The following is a 22597-nucleotide window of genomic DNA, read 5'->3' as shown; positions in this document are numbered from 1 at the left end:
TGAACAAATACAGCAGGAAGCACTTAAGACTGTATTGCTCAGACCAATGTATTCAGCATCACAATCTTTGAGTTCTAAATTCCAATGAAAGTAACAATCTTTGTGAATTTGGAATTAGGAGAGTAGGTAACAGCTTTTCTCTAAAAAGAAAGCTTTTGCTGTGCTTTAATAGAGTTTATCTGTTGCTTTATGAGCCACTCACACATTTATGAATAGTATCTGTTTTGTTCCCACTTGACTAATTGCTAATTCAAAACTGTAACATTTGAGTATCCTCTGACAATCATGATAGTAGTCCAGCAAAGGAAAAGATACCTAAAATTCATATTTTCCGCTGAGGCTGTTCTTTTCTTTGTACTTAGGGAAAACAAATTGTCCCTGAAAGTCAAACTTGTCTAAACTTCTCTGTACTAGCCACATATCTCATCTCTTCTATCACTATCTGACTGTTCTTCTCCAGTTAAAGGTGACTTACACAGACAGATATGTTTTCCAATAGAAAACAGCAAAAAGCAATTTCAACAGCTGTGAATCATTTATAACTCTGAACCAACAGCTTCATCCTCTAGATAAAAGGGCATTTTTGCCAGGTTTTTCAGTGACTTTTCCCTTCTACCTCAACAACAGAAGAATTTATGAAGGTCTGTTAGAGAGACTGCTTTTCTTCATTGTTTTACTTCATCTTTTTAAAAATCCCTTTACATTAGATTTTCATTTGCAGCAATGAGCCTACCATATAAGCCGGTTCATCTTCCTGACTGCAATATGTGCAAAACAGGATCAACAAATTCATTACAAAATTGAGAGAGGTGTCTAAAGCCTGGCAAGGGACAGCTTTGTATTTTTATTTTTTATTGTAAGGCCCCTGTAGGCTTGTTGAACTACTTTTCTTCCATCATATAAGATTATGTAATGCCTAGACTGAAAGAGCCACGTTTTTGTTTTAGTTCTGGGTAGTTTTGTAGACACTTAAGACACAGATGATTTCTCTTTAAACTCTGGAGACAAAATGTATCACACAATTCACCAAGCAGCTATGACACTGAAGAAATTCACATCATACATAATACAACTGGCATCCAAAAGAGCTACAGTGATGTGATTACATATTTATCTGTTACTTCAACAAGGCAAATCAGGCCCCAAACCAAATCATATAGATTTGGAACAATATATTCTGCTGTTTACAGATTAAATCCATCTTTACAAAGCATCTGAATGAAAATCCAGCCTAAGGCAAAGTCTATGTTCCAAAGCATAAGGGTAAAATTTATCTGAAAAAAACACATTTACCAATAACTTTATACTAACACCTGTCATCTAGTGAGACTGAACATAGATCACAAACCCAATCTGATGTTTTTACCATTATTTCCACACAGGCATTTGCTTAGCTCACTGCTTGAAACTTTCTTGGATAACTGCAGTGTTTTCTGAATGAAAACTATCAAAACATCTCTCAGTAGTATTGCAGCAACACACAACTCATTTGTTTCTTCTTAAAAAAGCAACTCTGATGATTTCATTGTTCATTTTTTACAAAAATGTTGCAATTTACTTAAGAGGCTGAGTTTTGCATTTCCTAAATGCAAAAGTAAAAGTTCTGCTCAAAGTAAACACAGAACAGCTCTAGAACTTAGTAGTTGCAACACGTATCTACTTCAGGCATATACTTGTTCAATTTTCTTAGAAAACTATTTTCTTCACAGAAAGATTCCTGGTCTTCTATAAAGCACTCTTTCTCCATGGATCTTTTATGTAATCAGTAGAATTTTTCAGATGGAAATATGATATTCATGTTAATTTCAACAGCTTAAGAACTCAATTTCAATTTTAAAGACTCTAAAGCAATTAAGTTTGAGCACTAAGAACAAAAGAGTATTTCGGTGAATGCTGTTATTTAGTTTTCTAAGGCTGAAGTGAATAAACATTCAATAGTACAGTTCTAAAACAGCAAACATATTGAAGGTAGCCAGAACAAGCCATTATTGATAGATACAGCACTGTTTTCTTATTCTGCTTATTTGACAGAGTTCAGTACCTTGGATCTAGAAGGAAAGAATGGCACGTTACCTGAATCATTGCGGAGGTACGATGACATTGCTGGAATGAGGCAAGACTGACTGAGGAGCTCCAGGAGAACGGATGGCAAAGCGCTGCTGTTCTGTCCTCTACCCTCATGGCTAGTCTGAGGGTCTCCATTTGATGCACTCCCTGCAGGATTTATGTAACTGGCAAGAACCTGAAATGAAGAAAAGTATTTAACCAAAACCGATTCATTTTAGGCAAAAGAACTTTGGTTTTCCTCCTTAAGGAATATCCCATAATACTTTGCAAGGTACTTTGCCAGTTCATTACTTACGTTTATTTCAGCAGTCCCAAAGATATCTCAGAAGTTTTATCCAGTTCCTAGATTATCATCACAATTTTGGCAAATGATAAAATTAACTATTTTAATTCTGAATGACTTCAAGAAATCAACTAATGTGAACATAGATAAGACTGCTAGAATTACTCAAAAGAGGAGATTGCAAGCTCACCGCTGAGATATGCTGCTAATCAATCCCATTCCCCTTTAGAACAGCCAATAGCTAAAAAATATAATTTTTTTTAATGCAAATGTTGTAAAAGCTATTTGTGATCTACTTTTGGATGGAACTTTCAGTTGCACATGAGGTAACTTGTGATGAGCATGTCAGTAACCCTGAACAACTGCTCACGTGTGTGCTTGTGCTTCAGTAACCAAGGAGCAACCCTACACTCAGAAAAGGTGGGAAGCCACCGTGGGCCATCCCAACTACAGCTATTGCTGAGTTCACAGGCCCTTAATGGATGCTGAAGACCTTTTGTTCTCCTTCTTCCCTCTAACCCCACTACCCACTGTATTTTGCTGCAGCATCTTATTTTAGCAGCGCTCCATACAACAGAACTTTCCAAAACAATCCTTCCAGAGAACTGATCGTAAAACTGACTGACATCTTTAGCAAAATGCTGAAGGGTTTTTTTTATTTCTTCCTCCCATTGCTGACTGCTCAATGCAAACGTCTCCCTTCCTCATGACTTTTGACAGTTATAACTAAACCTCTGCATGGCATAACACAGAATATTGCCTGGAAGCCTTGCCAAGAGTCATTCAGGTGCTTTGAACTCTTTTGCACTTCAGAGAATTGTTTCAGATTTGTTTTGCTTCTGTAAGAGGATGTGATACTTGTGCCTTATAATCTACAGTGACAGAAATAACTGATTACATCAAATTGATATCTTCATCAGCAAGGGCATGGACATTTTCAGAATTCGACCTCATTACCCAGCTGTAATGTTAGTTAACACATTTGAGCTGACAGTTCTGTGAATGAAATTTTTGATGACTAGAATGTTTCTCATTTTACACTGCTCTAAGATAACTGGGGTTGGCTGCGTTTCACAATCGGACTTAAAAGGCCTAACTGAATGGGACTATCTTGTCCTTAATATAAGGTATTTGAAAGGCATTGGTAGTACTGAGATCTAGATGCTCACTGTTGATTTAATATTGCTATTTAAGAGACACAATCAAGATGTCATTATCCATATGTCTGAGTGAGATTTTGTTTTGCTGGTATACAACACATTCATGGACACTTTACTAACAGCTTTGGACACTTTCTTAAAGCAGAGAAAAAAACAGTGAAAAATGAATAGGTAACATGACTTTTGCATAAAAAATGTCTACTTACTTATCCCTTTTCCTGGATGGACAGTCTTTACTTTTGACTGAATGCCACAGAGATGCATGACAGCTCCAGGGAAATATACCAGAAAACATTTTGGTTTACAGACTATTCAGAACTGTCACCTACACTTACCCCCTGTGTCCTTTTCATGCAGTAGCCTAGTGAAGCTTGAAAACTGCCTCACTCAAAATATATTTAATTTCTCATGTACAGAGACGTACACACAGTTTACAACGGTTTTGTTTTGGTTTTCTTTTTGCCCAAAATACCATAATTACTGTTCTATCAGACTAAATTACAAATTCTATTTTTGTTTCCTAGGCCCTAATATTTCAATCACTTGTGATTAATCAAAATTTCATCATTACACACCTGTAGAAGGCAGGTCACATGCTCTTCTTCTAGCCTTTGCTTAGTCAAAGCTTGCTCAACATCCCATCCTGAAGCTGTGGAGCCCGTTCCAAAGCCTGTACCCTTAGCCCAGTACAACTGCTGTTCTTCTGTTGAAGCACTGTTGTGTGTACTTGACACTTGTGGCTAAATTACAGGGGAAAAAAAAAAAATCATAATCATTTCAAAATTTTTACCTTACCAACCAATTATCTACAAAGCCTTTATTCTGCAGAACAATGTAATGTCAGTTTATTAATATAATCAAGATATTAAGATCCAGGTGAACTCAGAAGCTGTGAATAGGAATACTCCTGCCACAAAATTCCAGTACAGGTCAGCACTACATTGCTGCAAGTGATTCTTGGGTTTAACTAAAACTGCAAGTCCATTTTTGTTCTCATTTAAAATACTGTTACTGTTTAAATGATGAAAGACATTAAAATGTTACCTAATCAATATTACGCTAAACAATAAATCTCTGAAATTATTACTATTTAACTCCTAGTCAAGTTGAATAACAATTAGAAGAAGGGATGGAAGGAAGGAATATAGGGGCCTCTGCCACCCCTCACACAATTTGCTGTCCAAACTCTTGAGGATCTTTGTAACCCTCCTTTGGATGTTCTCAATAGGTTTACGTCCTTTTCGTGCTGTGGCACCCAAACTGCACCCAGTGCTGGAGGTGAGGTAATGAAACAGCTGTGCGATTATTGTCATGAAGATGCTGCCACACATGAACGCTCAGGAGGATTTCATGAAAAATTAAAGGCAAATTCCTTGCCATGGAAATACAAGCTTTGGTGAAGAGTCTGGTGGATCTCCTATTTCAAGTTTCCACCTATCACTTGGATAGCTATGAATTGCGTGAAACAACCTGTTTTAGGGGTCATGGAACAGCTCAACCTGAGATCAGAATTAATGGCTGCACTTTCTATTCAAAGGTACTGTAATGTTAAGACATTCATTCGTCATCAGTCTGATACTCAATTAGATGCAGAATATCTCAGATCCCCTTCAAAATTAACTAGCCAATAAAGTGAACTATACTTCTGTAGTTTTCTCTCTAATTTCCTCAACCCCCTCATCAGTACCAGAAGCTGCCAAAATATGGGCAGCCATATATTCAGCAGCAGTTAGCCATATTTAGCCACCAGAACTTTTTCCACACAAGTCTCTGCCGCCATACTGTAAGAGAGGGAAAGCCATCAACTAATTTTAAGCATGTTTTGAGGCAGTCTCACGCAGAAATGGCACCTCATAATCCTAAAAAAAGTCAGTTGATGCACATTCTGAATATAGGGTAGTCTAAGGTAAGCGCCTTGAAAAAGTTTTATTTTGGAGATCCACTTGGGATCCTGAAAAGTGTAGAAATATTAAAGATTGCTCCACTAATTCATTAATTTTCACAACTCATTTATATTTACAAGCTTTTAAGAGGAAATAATTTGCAGTTAGTAGAGTTTAGATGATGAATGCTAAATAAGGTAATGAGGTCATGCTAATGAATGATAATTAATAAAGAAAGAACAACCCTCCATTATCATGCCTCTCATACACTGAAAAAAATGATCCTGTGAAAGAAACTGATTACACCTTAATGCTTCATGATAAGCCTTCTTTGTTGGTTAAATTTTATGATTACTATGCTTATATGCAACAAGTAAGTATAATTACTTTAGTATTTTATAATTATTTTTCTTCTTCATTCAAATGCCAACTGTGTAGAAATTAAATTTTAATGAAAGTGGTGAATTATTTTCTTTTTTATAGCAAAAACTGTTACTTTGCAATTATTCTGCTACTAAACTTACCTCCGCCTGGTTGGGACTAGCATTGGGAACTCTTGGTGCATGGTGGCTTAGAGCAGACAGACAAGCAAGGATAAGATGTATAGCCCCAATTTCCAGTGCCATTCGCCTAAGCAGCACTCCATCATCAGTAGTCAATGGCGTAGTGCTGAACAAAGTGCGCAACACATGGAAGGGAAGGGTTGGAAGCACATTTGCTGAAGGAGACTGCAAGATATGACCTGGATTAAAAAAAAATAATAAAAGTCACATTTTCTTTCTGTAGTTCAGTATTGTCTGTTAATCTTTGCAGCGATTTGCACAACACTACAATACAGAAATATACTAAGGACTTAAGCATTCCGCTATGGTAAGCTATCTAATATTAAATGTCTCTTAAGAACATTTTTTCAGAAGAATATTTCTTTATTTCCATTACGGACTTCGTTAAAATCAAAAGTTAGAATATTTGATTCACCATTTCCAGGGAGGAAAATTAACTCTTTAATAATCATGTGTGTTCTCTGTATTTAACTACACTGCAGGTTATACTTCTAAATAAAAGAGAAAGACGCTGGTTCAGACTAATTCTTTCTTTCCAAGCCTTGCAAGCAGAATGAGTTAAAGCACACAGATGGTCAACAAACAGCAGCTCAGCTGACAAGCAGCTGTAATGTATCATGATGTGTTTTTTGCTTTTTATACTCGTGACCAAATTATGAATTAAACCACTGCACAATCCAAGCTGTGATGCGACTCAAGTTGAATACGTGGTGAAATACTTGCATGATTTTAATTACATGATGCATGCTTACATTTTGTAGACCTATCTAAAAAATTTAACCTGTCTGTATTACAAGCAAATATTACTTCTTTTAAAAACATTACAAATAATGGAATGACCTCCAAATGCAACAGATGTATTTGGGAACTGTCTCAATTTTTTTGTGTGTGTATTTAACAATGCCTGTCAGTTTTCCACAACTGCAGGTGTACCCAAATGACAATGGAGAAAAGATAAAACTAAAAAGAAATCTAAACATATGCCCAAGATCTACCTTCACAGACAAATCAACCCATATTTAACATATAAACCCTGAATTTTTAAGTGCAGATCTCCATATTTTGTGAGAAGGATTATAGGGGTATTAAAAGATGTATTTACAAAAGGAAAGGAAAACATTAATACTTTATACAGAGAACTAGTGTAAACTACTGCAAACTGATACTGTATTTGATAAAGAGCTGAATTCACCCTTTTAGCTAGGAGAATGGAGAAACTGACTATTTAGTCCAGCAAAACCATAGGCTAAAAGGAAATACAATTCCAGTCATCAAGTACATGAGAAAGAAGAGTTATCCACAAAGAATAATGCAGGTACAATGATAACTGGGCAAAAAACTGGATATGAGCAATTTTAGGCTGAAAATGAAAGACAGCTCCCATCTATCAGGAAAATGGTGTTCTGGAACTGTATTCCAATAGCGATAGTAGATGCGCTCAAGAAGAAAGTAAAGCAATCAAAAAAGGTCAAGTTTTGTGTTGGCCTCTTTCTCTATACAAAATGCATCTATAATTGTTTGCAAAAGCGAAGGACTGAAATCAACTCAAAAAAACAAAAATCAGAGTTAAGTGTATGCAGTCTTCTAGTTAATTACTATTTAAATCAGGCTGGAGTAATCGGCCAGTAAACTGCATAGCTGTTTGTTAAGCAGTGTATTCCTCACTACTGTCCTGTATCTAAATATACAAGAATTAAAATATAAAACAGAAAGGACAGTAAGCAAGACTTACACTGCTGAACTGAAACAAAATGCAGGTGGTTAGCATATGGAAAAACAGCGTTGTTTGCAAAGGCATAATGAAAGAAGTCTGAAAGTACTAGCATCTTTTGTTTTGAAAAACATTGAGAAATAATCTATACTAGAACGATATGCATTATTTGAGGTTGGAAAGACACTGACGACAAAGAATTTGTATGCTCATTTGTTCATTTGTCTAAGAATAGTCCCTTTATTCCTATGAACTCACACTATTACAACAGAGTTCACTCTTAGCTAATTGGTTGCAATAATCTTTAAATTATCCCCTCTTCTTCTAATGTAATCTCAAAGAGTTTATCCTACGTCTGCTTTAGCTTTGCTTCTATCTATGCTACTTTGAATTTGGCTGCAGGGATACCCAACATTTCCTCAGCTAGTTGAGCACATCCTACTACCCAAGACAGTTCTGTCCAAGTGCACTGGCATTTTAACAATGTCATTTCTAAGTTCAATCAGTAGTTGTTTTACAATTACTCTAGCATCCAGATGTAAGCATATGAACACTGATGATTGTCACGAAACTTCATGAGGAAGAATTTCATATTCAGAGATGAGATTATGACAGTGCTAGCAAATTGCACAAACCATTTCTAACTTCCTGCTACACATATTACAGTATAAATAATTTTAAGTAAAATGATCTAGCCGTGGTCTACAAAGAAACATAATAATTGCAGCACATACTTCCTTCACCATCATCTGTAACTCCCAACACCAATCTCAACAGACACTGAGCATGTTTCCGTTCTTTTAGCAGCACCTCAGCATAGCCCGGGAGACGAAGAAATAAACCAAAGGCAGCCAAAGAATGAGCAGGTATGGGAGACATAGTCTGAACTGTTGACTTGATCGGTGGAGGTTCTGCAGCAATTGTTTCTGGTGCTTCGTACACCAATTCTCCTGATTGTTCAATAGTAACCCATTCAAACTGATCACTGTCCTTCTGCTTTTCCTGTGTGGTTGATGTAACAACTGGAGTGCTCACCTTAAACAAGAACAAGAATTAAAAGATAGATATATCCATGCAGCCAATTAGGATCTGAAGGACACGAAATCTTAATATGAAAGACTTTTAAAATTCACATTAAATATACTACTATTAACAGATGCATGGATCAGGGACTACCAAAAACACAGGGTCATATGAATCCAGTACAGTCACTCATGTCTTTCTAAATTTAACATCACAGAAGCTTCAAGCTTTTATAATATTTAAATACAATGACAAGTATCAGTAAAATAAAGCAAGATTAAAAAAATTTAAATTAAAAGCAAGAGTCTAAAGAATTCAAGAGTCTTTACCATGAATCTTCTATTTAACATTACTGTACTTGCTTTGTTTTTACAATCACATAATTCTTATTCTGTATTTAAATTTAAATGTACCACAAATAAGAAAAACATATTTCAAGAAAATAACTTCCCAGAACTTCCAGAAGACTTCAAAGAAGGGAAGAAATGGATCAAATTTCTTATGGCCATAAGCTGACTTTTACCTGTTGCAGAATTACACAGATCTGTCTTTATCAATGCAGACTACATGCTATTTCACAGTATTTCCAAATACCGTAATCACCTATGCAAACACATTTCCTTAACTTTGAGATGTTCTACAGGCTTCGTGCGATCTCTCTAAAACATTTTCAGACAAACTATACTTCCATGTAACGTGCTGCCAGTACTGAATGTGCTCTTCCTGAATTGCACTGCTATTTACAAATGACTCACACTAATCACCCTGATCTCATGACAGGCTATCCACTCCTGCCATAATTTTGCAGTCAAGGTACTCAGCAGCACCCTTCAGTCATGATCAACCTATTTCACAGGGAACAGACATTCACAATTTTTATTAGTATATATCAGTTAAAAAAATGTTAAGAAACACAACCAACCAAATAATTCTGGGGCTATTTCTGATTTTTTTTCATAATAAGGACCTGCATACCAAGAAAAGCAGCCAAAGAATTCCACACAAACACAACTGCTGACATTTTCAAAAAGCCTATCCACAGAAATTCTACATGTAATTATGATACTTAGAGATGCACACATGTACAAATAAATTACATGTTTACTATGAAATTCATATGCTATTATTATAAAATTAATTCAGATAAGGTTATTTATAATTACAATATATAAAATAAAATTATATAGTCCACGCTGAAGATGGCATTTCACTTAACCACAAAAAAATTATCACTGAGAACAATTAAATGATATGTAAGCACGGCTTTATAGCACAACAGCAACTCTTTGCTACCATACCCTCCCAAATACCTTAGGAGTTAACACAGGTAAGGCAAGAAGAATACTGAATTCCTGCTTTTGTTTTACAAGAACATGGCTATTCAAGCAAATTGTAAGGTGTCTAGGAAAACAGCATGTACAACTGCACTGCTGTGCAAGTCATGCACTTGTGTATTTTAAAGTTGTTTCCTCTCCTGACTGAGATTTCAAAACAGAGATTTCAAACTCAACCATACAGAAATATGAGGAAAATACTGTTCTTGAACAAATAAAAAATTATTAGCATGCTTTTCCAGACTGATTTTTTCACTTACTTGCTGAATTACATCAGGATAAAGCATAGGGAGTCTCTCCGCAATTAGGGCCAATCCACCCATCCCTGCAAAAACTTGCAGTGGAGACTGAATGGGACATGTTTCAAGAAGTGATTCATCTAACACTGCATCCATGCACTCATCCCCAGGACTGATGGCTTCATCTTCAGGACAAGGACCCAGTAAATCTGTATGTTCTACAAAAACAGAAAGGTAAAACAAGTTAATAGGTCATCATCAATACTGTGTATTCTTTCCTCCTTCTCAGATAAAAAACTACATCAAAAGTAGGGTTTCCTTTTACAGTAAAAGCTGAGTCAAGAACTGAAATGAAGGTTAGGTTAGGTTGTGGTTGGACTTGATGATCTTTAAGGTCTTTTCCAACCTGAGCAATTCTATGATTCTGTGAATGAGTACAAGAATATCAAAAGAAAATAAAAATATTAGTGCCTTTTGGCAATTATAGCAAACTCATGTCATAAGTATGGATAATTCGTGCAGATTAATACGCTATTTATTACAATATACATAACACAATTATTCAAATATACATTTTTTACTGAAAATTAATCAGATTCTTCTTTAGGTTTTGTCTTTTTTAGAAAGAGATTGATCTATCTAACGAGTTTTTACAAAAGACTCTGTCCTAAAACAGCTGCATGATTAACTTTGTAGTTCCATGCTGTGCAGGCAGGTTGGTGATCACACCACCTTGGCTAAATTTCAAGGTCCCATTCCTCTAACTCCTTCCTTAAATAAACAATAACAAAATATTTCCAATCAGATTCCTGATTTTCCTTCTTTTTTCCCCCCTTCACTGTAACTAGAACATAGCAAGCAATGAGAAAAATCCCTAATAAGAAGCAGACTATATTAGATGATTTTAAAAAGAATGTTCTTAAAAGCTGAAGTTATGAGACACGCTCAGATGGACTTGATAATAATTCCCATTTTCCATGAAGCATGTTAAGTACTCAGGCTACTGTAATAACATTTTTCACAGGTGTCTGTAAGTGCTCCTGCATTACTTAATCTGCACTGGCTATTAGCCCAAACACGCACTACTGAGTGCTGGCATTATAAAGCCTTACAAAAAGGGAAAAAAACCCCACAAAACTCACCTTTTTCTGTATGAAGACGTTTAAACGAGTCTGTTTTTGATAAGCTTGGATCTGAGATTACTTTGGATCCAAGCTTAACTGTCAAATCTATCGATCGGTATCCTTGAGGGAGTTTACGGTCATACAGGAGAGTCAGAAGCTGGGCAAGAGTCATTTCAGCGGGTAATGGCTGGCCTAAACAACAATGGCATTGAGTCAGAGTGGAACGTTATGAGAGGGTTATCATAACATACATGTCCATGCGCTGTTCTCCTGCTGCAGAAGCCAAGCATACTAAATACTAAGTGGCTCTAAACCAAGGCCTTACTTCCAGTGTATATTCTCTTGGGAATTCCCTACAGCAGCTCTGTGTCAAAAGCCCAAAGCAGTTGACATATTTAACAAATGGCTAAGGTTGTAATTTGATGTGCATTTCAATTGGGTACTGCCTTGCCCCCTACTATTAAATCCTATTGGTTACGTTGTGGTGGCATAAATGAATATGACAAGAGGATAAAAAGGCTGAAGTGGAAGAATCTGTAAAATAAAGAAACCTGCAGATCCTTTTCAGCGCTACAAACCCAGACCCACCTCAATACACCAATTTCAAGACACAACAACTCAAGAAAAAGTGAATGGCAGTGCAGGGAGTAATTTTCTCAGCAACAGCGTAGAAATGAAATGCACGTGCAGCTACAGCCCAAATCAGTAACTCATATCTGGACTTCGGCCACCGTGCTTAGGAAGAATACATTATTCCTTGAAATTACAAGTTACTCTCAAGGCAGAACAAATTTTCCTGGTAATTATTAGATGTAAAGGAAAATGTTTTAGAATTAGATGATTTAATATACTTAGCCAACTAATTTCATTTTGACAGTACTTGGCCAATTAACAGAAGTCCTGGTAAGGTTTTCTATGGCAATCCATCTCATCAACAGAGGATGGTGTCTAATGAAATGAATGGTTTATGGAATGAGACGGTTTAGTAACTTGTGGCACTGATAGGAACGGGAGGGTGGTTGGACTGGATGATCTTGCAGGTCGTTTCCAACCTTGTGATTCTGTGAATGCTAATTCTTGCTTCACTTACACAATGGCAAGACAGTCTTCCACTATTTTCCATCACTGATTCTGCACTTGTGTACATGCATGACAACTGTTAGGTGCATGAGAAGCGTGATCAATGAGACCATTACACAAATACAGAATGGTCTATAGCACAATTAGAGGACAGTCACATTTTTAACAGCTATGTACTGAAGAAAGCATTAAGGGCAAAAATATCTTTGATTAGAGATCTGACATTTAATTCCATCAGTTGCTTCCTTTTTCTTTTTTGATCAAGTTATGAAGATACTATGAGGCTTCATTTCCACTTGAAAGCAGTCTTCAGCCCAAAAGTGCTCTACTCATTATGTGAGTGAATAAACAAAGAAGTATGTCATCATTGTATTGTCTTTCTAAAGAAATAACAGCTACTGAAAAAGGTCATTTTCTTTAAGCTTAAAGACAGTTATTAAAGTTACCTGGTAGAAGTTTATGGTAGAGATGGAAAACTGGAACGCTAATAGTCTTGCTGGAAGATTCCGCTCCTGAGGAAGAGGTACCTACTTTATCTGCCATCACTCTTCCTCGTCTTGATGGTGGACGTGGAGGGGTAGATGAAACAGCTCTTTTTGACTGAGATTTCAAACCTAGTACAGAGATAATAATAATAATAAAATTATTATAGCATTTAATAATTTCAGATAGCTAAGTTGCAGTGTAGCCAATCCTTTCAATTGTTGCAAAAAAAGTCATACTGGAAAACACAACTAATAAATATCAGAACAGCATTCACATATAAAATACATTTGAATTTAATCCCAGTATTTTTCACAGTTGTGCATCCTCCTAAGTCCCAAGTAAAAAACAAGCTGTAACTGTAAATTATTACTTTGATTTTGCTCTTAAACAGTTAAAGAGCCTGTCTATCAGGGGGACTGTCCTAGTTTTATCAGTATTCCATATGATGACATAATGATATGGTTTTTCTTTCCTTCTCCCTGAAAGGGGAAGAAAAGGCCCCCCCTTTCCCTGTTGCACTTGATAACATGACAGAGACCTATAGTAAATCTTTTTGAGGTTGTTTTTTCAAACTAAAATCAAGTAAGGTAAAAAATTTCTACATCGACAGATATTTCAATGCACAGTCCAAGATAAACATCTGACTTACCAGGTGACTTCAGCTACAGTACTGACATTAGAACAAGTGATGAAAAGTACCTTTAAATGTACTTTTAAAACTGCTTTAGTCAGAACCTTGTTAAGAACTATGTAAAAATTAAAGGGTTTAATAGGTACATGAAAGCTTACTAAGCTTATGTATCAAAACTGCCACATTTTGAGACAGTCAATGATGAAGTATACTGAAACTGGATTAATAACATGTTCTGCCAACTGTATAGAAGAGCAAGAAGTCAGCAGATCTACACAGGAATATATGTGCAACTACTGGATCATAATCAACCAAGAGCAGCTGTAAAAGTAACATTATCCTGACCAGAAATGTTATAATATGCTTTGACTCCACCTTCTTAGTAGGATAAGCTACAATAATCAGCTAATTTCAGTCTAACAGTCTTTCTCAAGAAGATCAGGTTCCAAATAACATCTCTCTCTAACAATTTTACCAATAGGGAACAGGTAAAATAGTGACTGCATGAGTATGAGGAAACAAAAAAAAATGTACAAAAAAAAAAAGAATATAACAAGACACAGACAAAAGACTCCATGAGAAGGCAGTTAAAAACAAATATAAATTAAAACTACATTTAAGCTGTTTTACTTAAATGGAAGAAACACAAGCTAGAAGGAAGAACTTAAATCTTTCTTTTTGAACAGGAAATTGATTATATGAAGCAGCACGACCAGAGATGCAAGTGGGATGAGACACAGCTAACTACACTATGACCTACTTTCAGTGCTAATATGTTGTTTTCTTCCTAGTTTCTTTGTTCATGCTTTAACCCTTCACTTATGATCACTTTAGATCATATCCTGCCTAAGTGGCACCTATTGCAAAAATCTCTCTCTCAAAAAAAAAAAAAAAAAAAAAAGATGTTATTATTAACAATAAGCTGTATTGTTTTAAATATATACCGAGATCCATGAAACTGCTGCCCTACTGAACAGCTGAATTTAGAATTACTGCTATATCTAAAATCTTACAATTAAAAGCTTAAGAAACACTGGTGCCAGAAGTCAGAGAAAATCAGCCTCTTCATCATGCCTCACAAAGTGTAAATGACATTGAGAATGCTCAATGAGGGCAGAAACCTAGATAAGGGTAGTTTGAAGTTCAATAACCTCTCACACACTAGAACCCCCAAAAAGAAAGACCAATGATCTCTACAGCCATCACCTGAACTGTAATGTTGTACCACTGCAAGATTACCTTACTCAATCTGTAGCCCCTGTAGCAATGGAGCAATATCCTTCATTTGTGCTTTGCAAGTGGAATAATGTGGTTTTATTCTGACAGTTTTAAATACGCGAAGTACAGGAATACTTTCATTTCCAAAACATAATGTAGAAGTAGGTGATTAAACTCTGAAGCACTAGCCAATGGAAAAAGGCAGAGGAACTAATACTCAACCTATAATAACAGCAGGCAAATACTAATATCTTAGCACATAATCTAAACTCTGAGTGTGCATCTACAACACACTAGCCACAGCACCCACAACAGACAGCCAACTTTAGGTACAATTTACCAGAATCTATCAGCAGATAGTAGAGACAGTAGTTCAATCTGGATCTGATCTTTGCTGCTTAGCAGCCAGTTAGGTTAACTGGGCATTACAATTCTGTCTTAAGATCGTTAATAATTAAATGAATAACTGTAGATTTGATTTCCCTCACTCCTTTAATGTCTGAAAGATAATTTTTCAGAAGATGAACAAAAACATACCAGAAGCAACAACAACACTGTAATTGTCCTGGAACCCATTTTCTGCCTTAACTTTTTCTTTTTCTTCATAGTTCTTCTTTTCTTTATCTTCTTTTTGTTCATTAATTAGCTTAGCTGTGATACTGGGTGTATCTATACAGGAGAAAAAAAATCAAAACAGGAGAGAATGTTATTTTAATATAACACATTGATTTTGTTACCAGTTTCTAGTCTGTTAACACAACTATATTTGAACGATTTCTGTGGCTTAGATTTCCATCCCAGGCAACAATATTCTTATAAATATTTAAGAATTTAAGTATTACAAGTGCAATCTCCCCTCCCTCCAATCTGCCCTTTAACAATCTAAAACTGTTACAACCTAAATCTGTTACATGATAAGTCAAGTATACTTATGTTAAAACACAACTGCAACAAATAAAAGAGATTAGAAACAGATAAGACAAGCAAGTGAGTGAGAATCAAATCAAACCTAAGTAAAAAAAAGAAATGTATTTACTTATTTTTAAAGGATATCTACAGACTTACTTATATTGTTGTATTTAAGCCTAAGCATCTAGATAGCATTTTCAGATCTGGTGAAATTATGAGATGCATAAAGAACACATCCAAAACTTGTGCATTTGCTTCAGTAAATACTTACTGCAGTACAATAATTTCAGTTTGATCGTTAATGTAGATCAAAGACATCAGCAAGCAGCTTAAAAAATTATTCATTGTTCATTTCAATGGATTATTTTACACCTTGTAACCCATTGGTATCAAAACTTTTAAATCATTCTCCAGTTTCCTTGGAGAAGATACATAGTGTGAAAATGCTGTTACTCAGGACCTAATATATATTTACATCTATTTACGTACATACCTGTGTGTATATTTATTCATAGACATGTATTTCAGACTTGGTGTGGATATCCTCATTAGCACTTTTAATATCCTCATCGTTATTATTTATATACTAATCAGTAGTTTGGTCTCATGGGCTGAATGCCCATTTATTGGTGGACAATATAATCCTCATTAATAAAACTACTGAAGATGCTTAAGACAACACATTTTTATTACTCAGATAATATCCACATTTGTCATTCAGTCTTTCTGACCTGTCACGATCAGCAAATTAAAACTAATGTGGATGGAATACAGAACAACTGATACTCATTCTAGACTATTCCATCTGCCATCACACTGCGTACTTTCTTCCTCTGGTGAAGGGATGTGAGCAGCAAATTTAGCAATGCTTTTACACCATACTTTCTTGTTTTTTTCTTTTTTAAGGCAGTGAGAAAAAATATTAGATCAACACTCCTATTTTATATACAGAAAAGTATGAAATGATCAATGTGAGATTTTAATGTAACAGAAGACCTTCAAAGAATAGCTAAGAAAGAAAAAAGAAATTAATTCATGGACCAGTCTTCAAAACAGGATCTTCAAAACTTCCTACTGTTGCAGTTGTAGCAGCCTGTTTTTCCTTTGCCACTACCAATCCAGCCCATCTCTCCCCTCCTTTCACCCTAAACATACAGTTCTTTCCTTGTATATTAGTTGTCTCCACTATCCTAACCATGAACTTCACGGAAAGATACACAGGAATCACAAAGCTTTTAATATCATCAGAAAAATCACAACAGATACAGGAGGGAAGCGTAAAACAACATGAACCTTTCCAGAACTAGTTCTTTCAATTTAAAATGAGACAATTCTGTAGCATAAAGCGAAGTTATAATGTGCTATGAAGTCAGCATTTGATCCATTTCATTATGTGCATTACTGTACATCACATCAGCACGTTCCCTTCTCCAGACCCTATTAGCAGTGGCTATCAGGCTGAGCACAATACACCGAGGCAGCTGATCAGTACAGGTTATGTCACTGCTCAACAACTGATCTTCACCTCATGTGCATCAACTGTTTCTCTCATTAAAGTATTTCTGACCATAAATGGCAGAAGGAACTTGGAAGCTCTTGGACAGACATTCCACACATGATCATGTCTGAACACTAAGTTAATAAAGACTTCTATACAAAACAGCATAGTATTCCGTAGTAAATAAACTTCAAGCATTTTTCTAGGCTTCGCTGATTTTAATTAACATTCCAAAACACGTGCTGTTTTTCTCAAGCACCATTACTATACTTCTATCACTTCATTAGATAACATAGTTATTGTCCAAATGCAGTTATTAATTATGTAAATGCATAGATTTTAATTAGATATTAAAAGGCAACAGTTCTTCTGAACTCTACGAAGAACTGCTTAAGAAATTAAATTTGATCCTACAGTCAAAAAAAAGTTAATGCATATGTATAAGGATTATGTACCCAACCAGGTACATATGCAAGCCCTTCACAGTGTACATCCGCAGTATGGCAAAATCTTAACAACTGTGATCATTCTTTTACTTTGATTTGCTATTATTGACGACATCGTAAGATTAAAGTGGAATTACTGGTGTTCCCCTTCCATCACTCTGTTTCTTTTCTTTGAATTCTACATGCTTGATATTGATTTTTTTAAGGTAACATATTTTGCTCTGTTTTTTACCTGAAGTGAATCAACTTGATGATTTCACCTAGAGAGTTCTGGCACAAACTCAATACCTTTAGGACAATTTCTACATTTTGAAAAAGATCATTAACCATAATCTTAAATATGCAGGTCTATTTTCTGAAGTATTAATTGAATATCAAGGTGAGATTCATTTTAAGGTTAAGGCATCTTCCATTCATGTACTGAATCTCATATCATGGCCTATGGAGGCCTAATCAAAGCCCCCCACAGATTCATTTCTCCTCAAAAATTCAAGTAGTGTAACAAAATATTTCATTTCATAAAAATAAATGAAAGTCATGCCTTATAATTTGAAAATTAATCTCTACAAGCAAATGAAGCTTTACAATCTCCATGTAGTACGTAAACTGAAGTGCCTGCATAGTATGCAAATGTATATTCAAAGAAATTGGATCATTAGTGCTCTTCTCATAGCAGCACCATTGAGATAACCATTTAAGTTTCAGGATATTAAAGTGACATTACTGGGATTTAAGTGAAAGGGTATTCTGAAGATCAATATTTGCAGTATGACTTGAGAGATTTAAGAATACATGAGTACTTAAAAACAACACAACAACAAAAAAAAAAAACAACAAAAATCCCACCCTCCCCTCTGTAATGGTATCTTAATTGGAGTTTAATGGAAGGAAAAAATAGTATACAACCAGCAAAGTGCATTTTAAACAGAACACGCAAGGTATATTCAATAGATTATAATTTAAACCTCTGTATCAACAAGTACCTAGGAACACTGCAAATATACAGGTATGAAAAAAAAGGAAATATTAACTATCTTAAAAATAAAACAAACTGTTGTAAACTTGCCTGACACACGATCGAGAACTTCAGCTAGAGTTGTTGAGACAGGTAAATGAAGAGTACGAAATTTGTGCCCAGCTCCATACATTGGATGTTGAATTACATGACTAGTAGCATTAATTCTACCTTTGTACAGCTGAAAGATAAAAAGTTACCATGCTTTTAAGATTCAGAAATAAGTTAAAACACTAAGTTTCTATAAATATATCTCAGCAAAATAAAATTTAACTGTTATGTGTGTTTAAAATGAAAACTTACTTACCCTTCAACTTTACAGGGTCAAATTACGGTAAGATGTTACTTCTCTCGAGTCCTGACTTGTGAATAAAGTTCTTCTACTCAGTGCATTTATTTTTTATGATGGATAACTAAGTCTTCATTAGTTCAAATATTTCAAGTATTTTAGTATCACATATTTTAGCCTGATGCTGATGCGTGTTCATACTTTTATATTGTTCTTTGCTTGCAATAACTTTACAAACTTTTCTGCACAAAGAGCTATTGCTCCCTTTTCCAAACCATCAGGAAAACTGTTTACTAGTATTTATACATAGAACCAATTTAATACTTCATAACAATGGAAAACTGACTTAAATATAAAGTTTTCCTAAGAACTTCAGAAATAAAGTGGGGATCCAACACATTAAAGATTAATCTGCTAGATATATTAGAAATATACTCAGCATATTCAGATCACTTTTCAGTCTTCTCTTCAGGTGTGAAAGGAGGAATCTTCTACCCACTAAGAACAGCCAGACTGTTTCTTCAGATGAAACTGAATTACCTGGCAACTTTTTTTTAAGAACTTGTTTCAGTCTCAACTTATTCAGTAACTCTGCAAAAATCTGTTCTATGTAAACCGTCTTATTAGAAAACTGATACTACCTTGATGATACCAAAAGCCATATTAAGAATTGATCCCAGCCAGGTTGAAACAAAACATTTAAACATCTTGGTAATAAAACTTACGTGCTCTCCCTTTTCCATTTAACACTATCTAGCTTCCCTGTCATATATAAAAGCACAGCAGTTCAGTCACCAATTGTAACTCTGTTCTGGTGAAGAAGTGTAAATGCATAAAGTTACTTTACAGATCAGTTCAAAAATTTTTTAGTGATGTTATGGCTAACGTTGAAGGATCTCTGCTAGTTTTGGAGCATCAAAATTCAGACAATTCCTCAACAAAATTTAAAATGAAGAACTGATGTAAGGACTAGAACTTACATCTATGTTTCTTGCTAATATTTAAGAATACTATTAAAAGGTCTTATGGAAGCGTAAGATAAATTCCAGTTTTCTATTCTGTCAGAACATAAATGTTTTCAGCAAGATGGCTTTCTCTCAAAACAATGCCTTGACATTTCTTTTAAAACGCTGAATTACAATTCACCTAAACATTACTTTCCAGATACATACAGAAGGAAAAGCTGCTGCCTGACCTTTCAAAGTTGAAAATACATTGATTTTGGTGCGGGGTTAAATTTGAGCCATGTTGCCCATGTAGATAGCAAAAACTCTTACTGGACATGGGGACTGAAGAAACAAAGTCACTTTCTCATCCTCGAGCATTAGCTGCAAAAAAAGCCTCCGAATAAATCCTGAAATGTTTCCAGAGGTCGGGAGGTTCCCACGTTGAGGAGAAGACTGGAACAATTCACAGAGAACCTGGGAATACAAAATTATATCATATTTAAAATATTTCTATATTTAGGTCTCCAAAATACAGCTCTATATAGCCATAATAAGCAATGCCTAAGATCTACCTTCAGCTATCATTCAAATCAGATCAGAAATGAGCACCACTGAAGAAACTATCAACAGAAAAAAATTTAAAAATGCATAAAATACTGAATACAGCAAAGTAATTGTAAACATGTAGAGTACTAAGAAAAATCAAAGCTGAAGAAGAAGCACTCAGAAAAATAACTTTTGAATTCCTAAAGCAAGATCTTCCTATTCTGTAGCAAAGCGTCAGAGAAATGTGCTGACTTATTTTTTACTCAAGTTAACTGTTCCTGGGGCACGGACATTCTTAATATTGAAAGAAGAAATCATTTTAACTGTACTTTCATTCAGCTAGGTCTGAAAGGTTAACAACTGTGAGGAAATTAGCTGAATTTGCATTAGAATAGTGAACTGTTCTGTAATATTCCACATATTCCTGGATACCATACACGTCTGTGTAAACAAACAGCAATTTTTCTTCAATTTCCTAATTTAAAATACGTGAATGGAGCTTCATTTTCAAATCCCACTTCAAAAGAGTTTAAACCTATGTACTTAAATACAGTATTGTGGATTAAGGTCTGAAGTGTCTTGTTAAGGCCATACATCTTGATACAGCCAAGTGGAATACAAATCCATACACAGCACTGAATGGCCATGTCCAAGTATTCTTACAGTTTTCTAAGTCTGACCAACAAGCTAACAGTTTCAACACAAAACTCTCCCAGTTGATGACAACTTACAAAATAAATACCTTAAAGAAAGAAGGAAAAAAAGAAGTTTCAGAATTAGAAACTATGCAAATTTTGACACATTAACAAAGAAATGACAATCTCTTTTATTTTCTGTCTCACCTGTGCCATAAGCCTCTGGTTATTAGGATGGCAAGAAATGCACTGTAAGAAGAAAGCAACTGTCGCATTTTCAATTGCTGTCCGCTGCTGAGTGGTCAACCCTGCTGTTACAGTTGAAGAAAGCAAGCTGGATCTTGCACTTGTCTGCTGTGCAGTCACATTGTGTCCTCCAGAAGTAGCACCAGAATGGCACAACAGAAATAAAAGTGCTGTCCACAGCGGATTGACTTCAGAACCACCCAACCAGTCCTTCATTATATGGCTGTTGCCAACTTCTGTCAAAAACCTGAGAACAGGAGCAACCAGGTCTGCTGTGATAGGCATTTTATTAAAGTGCTGTGGGACATGGTGCCTCCTGAGTCTATCCTGGGTGATATCTGTTGATTGTGCATTGCAGTCCGAGCTAGAAGTATGGTTAAAGCAAAAACTAGCAAGACTTCTTACAAGCAGTGAAGGCAAACCTGAGTCCAATAACTGCTTGATAGCTTCAGGAGACTGAGATGAGGCAGCAAGAGTAGCCAGGTGAGACTCTGTTAGTGCAAGGGGCGCTTGTGCGTTTTTAGAGTCATCTGTTAAAGACGAAGTGAGGTCCTGCTTTTTGCTGTCATCAGTCATGGACAGTCTGTGCTGACACTGCATTGGAGGAGGAGTGATACCCATCCATCCCATAAGTAAGGAAAAGTAATTTGGGTGGATGTGGCACATTGAGCAAAGCAAGCTATCAACTGCTTTCTTCAAAACCATGTTGCAGGGAAGAGACATGGACCAGTTAAACAGTGATCTGTAGAAGACAAAAATAATATCAAAACATAGATAGCTTGCCACTCATATTCTCTTTGTCATTTTATACATCATCTTTCAGATTAACTATTAACTATTCTAGAAACTATTGTAAAACTGAGCTGAGTTTGACAGCCGCTTTTGGATCACTATTAGCAGGATATTCATTACCCAAAAGGCATGCCTCATCCCTATATCTGAATTTATTTCATCACACTGTATTAAAAATAGCTTAGAGGTCGCTCTTGCTGGGATGTTGCCATCAAAGACAGGATTTCTGTCTTTGGACAGCTGTCAATTTACACATTTTTGAGATAACTGCAACGTCTCTGTGCTTAGTACTCTTCAAGATGCAGCTACTAGAATGGCACACATTTTCCACAAAGTTCTCTTATTTAGTCCTTTGCTTTTCTCTCCTCCCCCCACCCACCTTTTTTTAAACATTTCTTTTATTAGAATTCTAACTGAAGATGTTACACAGAAAATGAAAGCAGGAAGAATCTCACTGGTTGAATGACACTAT

General features: G+C 35.6%; 1 protein-coding gene across 7 annotated transcripts in view; it reads right to left on the bottom strand.

Annotated features, from left to right (window-relative positions):
• Positions 1-22597, bottom strand: part of BIRC6 (baculoviral IAP repeat containing 6) — a 167700-nt gene that overhangs the window by 52203 nt on the left and 92900 nt on the right. For all 7 annotated transcript variants that reach the window (XM_048938004.1, XM_048938007.1, XM_048938008.1 and 4 more), the window contains exons 55-65: positions 21295-22075; positions 20237-20380; positions 18722-18851; positions 15340-15471; positions 12914-13081; positions 11406-11579; positions 10285-10481; positions 8402-8702; positions 5918-6135; positions 4086-4250; positions 2074-2242 (exon numbers count right to left, since the gene is read on the bottom strand). In XM_048938004.1, the coding sequence (XP_048793961.1) occupies positions 2074-2242; positions 4086-4250; positions 5918-6135; positions 8402-8702; positions 10285-10481; positions 11406-11579; positions 12914-13081; positions 15340-15471; positions 18722-18851; positions 20237-20380; positions 21295-22075 (2579 nt within the window). The remainder of the gene's footprint in view (positions 1-2073; positions 2243-4085; positions 4251-5917; positions 6136-8401; positions 8703-10284; positions 10482-11405; positions 11580-12913; positions 13082-15339; positions 15472-18721; positions 18852-20236; positions 20381-21294; positions 22076-22597) is intronic.

The sequence above is a fragment of the Lagopus muta genome, chromosome 2, assembly GCF_023343835.1.
Source record: "Lagopus muta isolate bLagMut1 chromosome 2, bLagMut1 primary, whole genome shotgun sequence".
Classification (NCBI taxonomy): Eukaryota; Metazoa; Chordata; class Aves; order Galliformes; family Phasianidae; genus Lagopus; species Lagopus muta.
This window is presented reverse-complemented; position numbering and strand designations above follow the sequence as displayed.